This window comes from Setaria italica, chromosome VI (assembly GCF_000263155.2).
Source record: "Setaria italica strain Yugu1 chromosome VI, Setaria_italica_v2.0, whole genome shotgun sequence".
NCBI lineage: Eukaryota > Viridiplantae > Streptophyta > Magnoliopsida > Poales > Poaceae > Setaria > Setaria italica.
Genome location: NC_028455.1, coordinates 25,395,974 through 25,404,668, shown reverse-complemented (window position 1 = coordinate 25,404,668; position 8,695 = coordinate 25,395,974). Strand labels below are relative to the sequence as shown.

The 8,695-nt window shown below is 41.8% G+C and overlaps 1 protein-coding gene and 1 long non-coding RNA gene across 2 annotated transcripts; both read left to right on the top strand.

Annotated features, from left to right (window-relative positions):
* Positions 1-1,703: 1,703 nt before the first annotated feature.
* Positions 1,704-5,516, top strand: LOC101758012 (uncharacterized methyltransferase At1g78140, chloroplastic). The gene is made up of 8 exons (XM_004973352.4): positions 1,704-2,010; positions 2,119-2,213; positions 2,315-2,446; positions 2,958-3,039; positions 3,501-3,691; positions 3,869-3,980; positions 4,716-4,823; positions 5,036-5,516. The coding sequence occupies exons 1-8, from the start codon at positions 1,819-1,821 to the stop codon at positions 5,174-5,176; spliced, it is 1,053 nt and encodes a 350-aa protein (XP_004973409.1). The 5' UTR covers positions 1,704-1,818; the 3' UTR covers positions 5,177-5,516.
* Positions 5,517-5,932: 416 nt separating this feature from the next.
* Positions 5,933-8,368, top strand: LOC111257588. Its single transcript, XR_002678106.1, has 2 exons — positions 5,933-6,214; positions 6,440-8,368. It is a non-coding gene; the product is annotated as an uncharacterized LOC111257588 (long non-coding RNA).
* Positions 8,369-8,695: the final 327 nt, after the last annotated feature.

Here is an 8,695-nt window from a genome sequence, read left to right as displayed (position 1 = left end):
TCTTATGGCTAGGCAAAAATTCACTGAAATTGATTAACCGAACCGAACCGATTTAACCAAAATAGGCGGTTAAATCGATTATCTTGGGTCGGTTAATTTTTTCCCCTATTCGGCGATCGATGTTCGTTTCGGTTGCCAGATGCAGTTAACCGATCGACCGATCTTCCCTGGGCAGCACCCTCTTTCGCGACGTCGGCCTGGCCCAGTGCCTTGGCCTCAGCCCACGGTTCTACTCCGACCCATACCATAGAAGCTGAAGAAAACTCAGAAAGTAAACAAATGGCCGAGATGCCTGCTAGTGGGAGAGAGGAGTGGGCTGCATGAATGGAAGGGTGACATGTGTCACAATGACGTTGGTTGGTGGGAGGTTAAAATTGATTTGCAATCTTAAAATCCATTTCTCTATCAAACCGTAGCTTTATTTTCGTTTGAACCATCATGCTATATTAGAATTAATGTAACAAAATAAAAATCCAACGTTACTATATTTTGTTGTATTTAAAATCAACATTTTAGGTAAACTATATCAACATAATGAAAGTAAAAAAGTTTGCGGATGTCAAAAAAATATCGAGCCAAAAATGTTGGTGAATGAAAAATAAAAAAGCTGTCGTACGTAAAAAATTGTTGAGCAATAATGTTGCTGAATATAAAAAAAATTAAAGAAAAATGTTGGTCAACGTTAAGAAATGTTGGCGACAATTAAATCAGAATTTTTAAACAAATGTTGAAGAATGTGATAAATATCCATGGATGTAAAAAATGTTAAAAAAAATTGTTGGTACATGGGCTTTAAAGATATGGGGGCTATGGTTTCGAAAACCTATATAACTTTCGGAAGCCCGTTTACTATAGGGTTTCCGGTGTTGAAGATGCGTGCGACATATGGAGGCTGTTCGATCTGCTTGCCTACCCTCGTCGTTGCCTCCCACTGCGCCCGCACCTCGCCACCACCTTCACCGTCGTGGCAGCTCCGCGGCTCCCGCATGCTGTCAGCGTCCGCTCCCGCTTCAACCCTAGATCGAGCAGCCTTCTCGCAACCCGCCTCTGCATCTCCCCACCGCCTACCAGGGAAAGGAAGAGAAGCGTACTATTATGATTTCCTTATTACTCTACTGCAAATTCTTTGAACTAGTTTCAATATTGCCTTGTTTCATTTTTTTTGCCTTTGCAAGGTCCTAGTGAAATTGATGACATATCTGTCCAAAATCTTCTTTAGGTGCCTGATTTAATAGCTGCTGCCACATGGGAACCTATTTATTCTTTTGGGATGAAAGTGTTGAGCACTTTTTGGAAATTTAGTGCTTAGCACTATGCTACCTGATGACTTTTGGTGGACATTTAGTGGTGGTTCAAAATATATGGTTAGCTGTACAAATGCCTGTTTTGGTGGAGATTATTTTGAGTATGAAATTGTTCAAAATCGTGGAGTAAAATGTTTATTTGATTCTGTATTAAAACAGGGTCTGTATTTATGTTTCTGAACTTTTGGCTAGAGATGTAGTCTTTCCAACGAGCTGGGCTCGTTTTCTCCTCGAAATGGGCCTGTATTTGGGCTAAGCCTTCAACTCGGCTGACTGCTGTTGGCTGGAAAAGCTGAGGGATCCAGCAGCCATAGGATAGAGAATGAACGGCATCGGAGAGGGGTAAAGGCAGCCGTGCCTTTGTAAGCAAGTCAGAATCGGTGCCGACGCCGCACACCTGCTTCCCACTCCTCGCTGCGCTGTTTGGATTCCACTTCGCCTCCTCCCTCGACGCCCACGCGGCCACGCCTCCAGCTCCAGGGCTCCATCACCTCTCCCAAGTCCCAACCTCCCCATGGCGGCGCTGGGCGCCGCGACCACCCCTGCAGCAGCCCCCGCGGCGCCGCGCGGCAACAACCGGCACCCGCGGCACCGCGTCGCGGCGCCGGCGCGCCGTAGCCGGGGCGGCGCCCCGGCGAGGAGGCTCGAACTGCACGCGAGCGTCTCACCCGCCGTCACGGCCGACGCGCCCGACGAGGCGGCCGCGGTGAGTGCCCTCTGACCTGCCCCGCCTCGCTGATGCATTCCGTCGAGCAGGCGAAGAGTCCACTCGGGCCGCACGCTCCGCGGCAAGTAAACACGGTTTTGTTTTCAGGAACCTCTGGTCGAACCGGCGCCGGAGACGAAGCTGAGCAAGCTGGCGTGTCCAATCTGCTACTACCCCTTCGTGAGCGCGAGCGATCCGTCAGGGTAAGCGCGGACCTTCCGAATTTCGTCCCACCTCACCTTACCTGCCAATTGCTTATCGCGCAGCTTCCTGCTTCCTGGTTTGACGGTTTGTTCCTTTCTAGAGATGCTTCGAGCCTCGAGTGTTCTACCTGCAAAAAAGTCTACCCCAATAAGCAGGATTACTGGGACCTTACAGTGGCAGTTGGTTCGACCGAGTACTCGGAGTCCAAACCGGCAGCAACGGAAATATTCAGGTAATAAAGAGGTTTGTTTCTTTCTTCTGGAATTCCATAGCCTGGTGACTTTGGGTGAAACGAGGGGGATGAGTGAATTATAAGAGGAAATTGGCCTGCTGCAACTTGAAATTCTAGTGTTTCCAAACTGACATTATGGGCATGATTCACTGAATTCCTGTTTCAGATGGGCATGATTCACTTAACCTTCTGCTTCAGGTCTTTGAGAATTGCAATTCTTGTAACAATTACTCCTACTAACTTACTGCTGATACTGTGCCCCAAAGGCTCTAAATCAGTAGTGCAAGCATTCTTGACTTCTTTGTGAAGCCTTGGAACTGTTGCAACAGAGATTGTTCCTTTAACGTAAAGGCATAGGGACTGATCTAATAAAGGTTGCAAGTTGTTACTAGTATCAATATCTGCCAAACTGTTTCTCTTAAGAACTGAAGTACCTAGAATATGACTCTGCATTTGTCGATCAGTTCTACCGAGATTATTTCTTAGTCCTTACAGATGGTTATTCGAACAGGACTCCACTGGTATCATTTCTTTATGAGAGAGGATGGCGCCAAAATTTCATATGGGGTGGTTTTCCGGGCCTAGAAAGAGAGGTCATACTGCTTAACTATGTTGTATGCATAAGGATGTTCAATTGCATTTGTTAACTGTCTGTTTCACAATCACCATGCTCAAGTGGGCTGTCGATTGGTACTTTATCTGGTGGTAAGCTGCAATTAAGTGTTGAAAAACATATGATCACTGTATTTTACTTAGACCTGAGAAGTTTCTTGGTTGGGCCAGGCTAAAAAAAAGTGGCCTTGTGGTATCCAGGCTGTGCCCGCTGCATTTGTTGGGTTGTTGATGCTGAGCCACCTTCAGTTTCATGTGCGTTGGGTTTTGGCTAGGCTGCAGCCTTGTCCCTTAGTAACCAAGCCTCTAATGTAAAATTACAATCAAGCTTGAGCCAAGTTCAATTTCTTTAACAGCTTAGATCTACATTTAAGCATTTATGTATCATTTGTATGGGCATATAAATTTTCGGACTGTCTGAAGAACATTACTGTACCTGCAGTTTGAAATGGCAAAAACTTATTTGAACCCAACAATTGGAGGGACTATTGTTGATGCAAGTTGTGGAAGTGGCCTGTTTTCAAGATTATTTGTTAAGAGCGGACTATATTCACTTGTTGTGGCACTAGATTTCTCGGAGAATATGTTGAAGCAGTGCAATGAATATGTCAAGCAGGAAAATATTTCAGATGAGTATGGCTTTGATCATTAGGTTTCTTTCTGTAACTACTTGTCATGTTTTATTTATTGAGTTGAAGTTGTCATTTATTCCATCATGTCAGTATTCGTGCTTTCTAGTTTTGGAGCCGTGGTTATTAGTTTATTGTAATGTCAAATGCAGACTCTAATGCCACTCTGTTTTTGTTTCAGGAGATTAGCATTGGTGAGGGCTGACATATCCAGGCTCCCTTTTGTGAATGGCTCAATTGATGCTGTGCATGCAGGTGCTGCAATTCATTGTTGGCCATCCCCAGCTTGTGCTGTAAGATCAATACCTGAATTGCAAATTTATGTCACAAAAAAGTTCTCATTGTTTTACGTGTTTCCTAATTGCAATGTTGAAGAGCTTAACAGCAATCCCTTATGTGTATGGTGTTTCTTTCATCCTGCATTTTCTATATTAACCAACATATTTGGTTGCTTCACATTCTTCTTTGCACTCAAAGTAATGGTAGCATGCTAGTTTGCCTACATCCTAAAAAATAGTTCCCATCATGTATTTTCTATATTATCCTACCTATGCGGTTGCTCCACATTCTTCTGTGGACTTAAAACATGCCAGCATGCTAGTTTGCTACTTCCATAAAGCTCCTTGAAAATACACATGCAATGCAAACATCACTCTTGTGTGTGATCCCACATGCATTTATTTTTGTGTCCCTGTCTCCCCCTTCCCATTGTTTCAAAAGCATGTGAGTGCATGAGCACAGCCACCAAATAAGTAAGAATCACAACCATAATTTCAAGAATGTAGGGAATACTTATTAGTCATTACAAGTTCATGAAGCTTGATAAAATAGAGAACAAGGAATTGCTTTCATGACCAACTTTAGTCGTCTTCAATTTTTTTCCCTGTCAAATGGAGCAGTCGTTTATTACATTTCTGCATTTAAGTTCAGCGATCCATCCATCAACTATGTTCTTTATCCAACTTTTCTTTTCCCCTACCTGGTGGCAATTGGTGAAAGTTCTTACTATGTTTATGATATTTTCATAGGTTGCAGAAATTAGTAGAGTCCTTCGCTCAGGGGGAATTTTTGTTGCTTCTACATTCGTAGCAGATGTTATTCCGCCAGCTATTCCGATATTGAGGATCGCACGCCCGGTAATGGCCTTCTCCTAATCATCCACGCCTAATGGTTTTGGCCATGTGACAACAACAGATCAACTAACGTTAAACCCAAGTAAATCTTTAGTGTTTTGACACATCCAACGCAGCAACGGGAGATTAAACTTTGGATAATCTGGTGCTTCTATCTGTGGATTTACTTTGCACAGCTGTGTTGCCTTACACTTTATCTTGGAATTATCTTGCAGTACATTAGCCAAATTGGTGGCAATAATACCTTCTTATCCGAAGTGGAGCTTGAAGATCTGTGCAAAGCATGTGGGCTGGTTGATTTCAAATTTGTCAGAAGTGGATTTTATATAATGTTCTCTGCTACTAAAGCAAGCTAATTGAAGAGCTGCAATCATCCAGAAGTTTATAACGAGACTCAGTTTATACTTCAAAAATGTCTTATAATTGTGATTGGTGGACTATACTGATAGTTATCATCGATGTGGTCATGATAAATATTGCAATTTGTTGCTACAGGTTTCTTTCTGCTCATGGGATCCTTTGCTCTTAGGGCTGCTAGTTTTGCTCAAGGGGCGTGTCATGTGAATTGTGAATACACATGTTTTACTTGAGTGACCTCATTATGGAATAGAATATATCAATTCTTTGTATATAGCCGGAGACATCTTGCAATTATGTAATCCATCAACTTCTCTACTGTTCATATATGTGGTTACCTTAATTACCTACTAACTAATGCACTATGAATTATTATGGAATGTAAGCCAAATTTAAGTATCATCTGGATGAGAAATAATTTTTAATTTTTTTATTGAAGTAAATTATTTGTACAACTCCTACATTTTTTTCTTCCAAATTTTAGTTAAAGGAAAAGATGGTTCTAACTTTTTTTTTTCAATTGTTACGCTTACCTTACACTTCTTTTCGCTAGGATCATGATATCGACGCTTATCCTAAGCTTTTACGCTACTATGTTTATCTGCAATGGTTTTATGATGTCTTATGTTTTATGAACATGATATCGGCGAAATGTTTAAGCCAATTATTGAAAACCAAGCAATATCTCGGTACTAAAAATTCCTGAACAAATCAGCCCACAAAGGAAGTCGTCCAAGTCCAATCAGTCCACAAGCAAGTCAGCCCACGAGGCATGATCCACCCTCCAGCCCGCAGGAACAATCCCCTGACCTTACTCAACCTTGTATCGCTGCCCTTGCCCATCACACACCCGAGTGCCGGTCCCCACTGCGGCAAGCTGGCGATTCTTGCAATCCTCCGCGAGTCCACGTCCTTCGCAATTAATTCGTCGCCGCCACTCGCTAGGACATCAGGGCTAGCCCCCGACGGTCAGTGCTCCGACGGCCCCGCGCTCTCATCAGTCATCAGGTCGTGGCCTCAACAAGCTACAGCTCTATGTAAGCTTGTGGTTCTTTTTTTTTCCCTTTCCAATTTCTTTAGATCCATAGACTATGCAGATTAGAAGTGGCCAATTGAGTGATAATTTGTTGTATCGAAATCTGTGGTCATTTGTTCTGAGATAATTTTAGATGTGTTGCTAGTTTATTTGCCCTAATCCCCCAATTGCACAGTTCTGACGATTTGCTATTTTCATGATCAATAACTACTCTGCAATTTTATAGGTACCAATGGTTAAAGAGAAACACATTTATTCGTTTTTCAAAAGGAAAAGAGATGAGCCAATTGTGGATCAGCCTTTGCCTCCTGCCTCATTAATTGAATTAGAACAAAGGCAAGATGAAGAGCAAGCAGATGAACAAAGGCAAGATCAACGCGAACCTGTTATATTTCAGGGTATTGAATTCCTACAGCGAGATCCAGCATTATGGCCACAAATTTGGGAGTATCCAAGTAACCAGCAAGATGAAGTACGACGGGCATATTTGAAGTTAGGTCCAATGCAGCCCAAACTGAATAAATATAAGGGTTGGGGACCAAAAGGGCATAAACGCCATTTTCAATACATTTGGTTCAGTTAATATCCATCTTGGTTGGAGTACTCAGAGAGTAGTGGTCGTGCATATTGTCTTCTTTGCTTTGTGTCCAGCAAAAATTTAAAGAGAAGAGAAGTGGTTTTGATGTCTTCACAGCATAATGTTTCAACAACTATAAGAAAGTTCATGATGGCAAAAAATGTGGATTCTTGGTTCATATAGGATCTGATCCTTGCTCAGCACACAACAATGCAGTGACAGAATGTCATAATCTGCTGAATCAACCGAATCATATAGTTAACATTGTGGAAGTGGCAAGTGATCGGGACAAAGAAAGAAACTGTCTACGGCTGAGAACATCACTTGCAGCTGTAAGGTGGATAACATTTCAATCTTGTTCTTTTAGAGGCCATGATGAGACACCTCAGTCAAGGAACATAGGAAACTTTATTGAAATGTTAAAACTTCTTTCTGAATTTAATTCGGAAATTGCAAGTGTTGTGTTAGAAAATGCTCCACAAGTTGCTAAGTACACATCACCAGATATTCAGAAGGAAATCTTGAGTATTTTTGCTATGAAAGTCAGGAAGCATATCCGTGAGGAAATTGGGGATGCAAAGTTCTCTATTCTTGTGGACAAAACATGTGATGTTGCAATTTTTTTTTCAGAAATTGGTCTTTATTGTAAACACAGTTGACTCATCATCAAAGCGTCATGATGAGCTCCATGATGCCCAAATGGATGAACTTGCACGCTCGCTAGCTGTTGATGACCTTGAGATAGGACAAGGAGCAAATCAAATATGCTCTTTGAAACGTCCAGGAGAGACTAGGTGGGGTTCACACTTCGGTTCTGTTGCTAGTCTTATGGATGTGCTCAAATCCTGTAAGTTGAGTTCTACAAAATTTAGCTGCCGATTCATCAACTGGAGCAAACCGTGCCAATGGAGATACTGCTTTCAACAACCTGATATCTTTTGAGTTTGTATTTATCCTACTGATGATGAGAGAAATAATGGAGATCACAGAACAACTAGGTCAAGCTTTACAAAAGAAAATACAGGACATAGTAATAAATGACATTCGTCTTGTGCAATCCACAAAAGTTCTACTTGAACAAATGAGATTAGATGATGGCTGGGAAACTTTTATTTGTAAGGTTGTTGAGTTCTGTGTGGGTCATGGAGTCGACATTCCAAACATGGAAGGAACTTACATTATGCATGGTGATCGAGCTCGCCGTCAACCAGATCATTTTACCAATGAACGCTATTTTCGAGTGGAGATATTTCGGGCAACAATTGACACTCTGTTGGCTGAATTAAACCTGAAGTTCAATGAGAAGGTGCTGGGTCTTTTGTCCATCAGTGTTACATTGATACCAAAAATAGATTTGCATCTTTCAGTGCTATGCAAAATGGTTGAGAAGTACTACCCGGCAGATTTCAACCAACAAGAAAGGCTTAGATTAGAGAATCAGATGAACAATTTTATTGTTGATGTTTCAAACAGTGAATTGTTGAAAAATATTGCAACCATTGCTGAGCTATGTCGATGCCTTGTTGAGACAGGACGCCATAATACTTTTACCATGATTGATCGATTGCTTCGGTTGCTTCTTATTCTCCCAGTTTCAACAGCTAGTGCCGAGCGTGCTTTTTCTATCTTGAAGATCACTGAGACAAGGCTGCGAAACAAGATGGAAGACGAATTTCTTGCCAATAGCTTGGTAGTACACATAGAAGGTGAAATCGCAGGAGAGTACAGTCATGAAGATATAATTGCTGATTTCTAGGCTATGAAGGAAAGAAGAGCCGACTTTTAACGAGTGTTAGTTTCATAAGGTACTTGTCTTTTGGTATATATACTAATATTGTAGGATGATATTGTGATAGGTCATCATATTTTGTAAATCTTGGCCTGATTATCAGTAGCTTAGGAGTT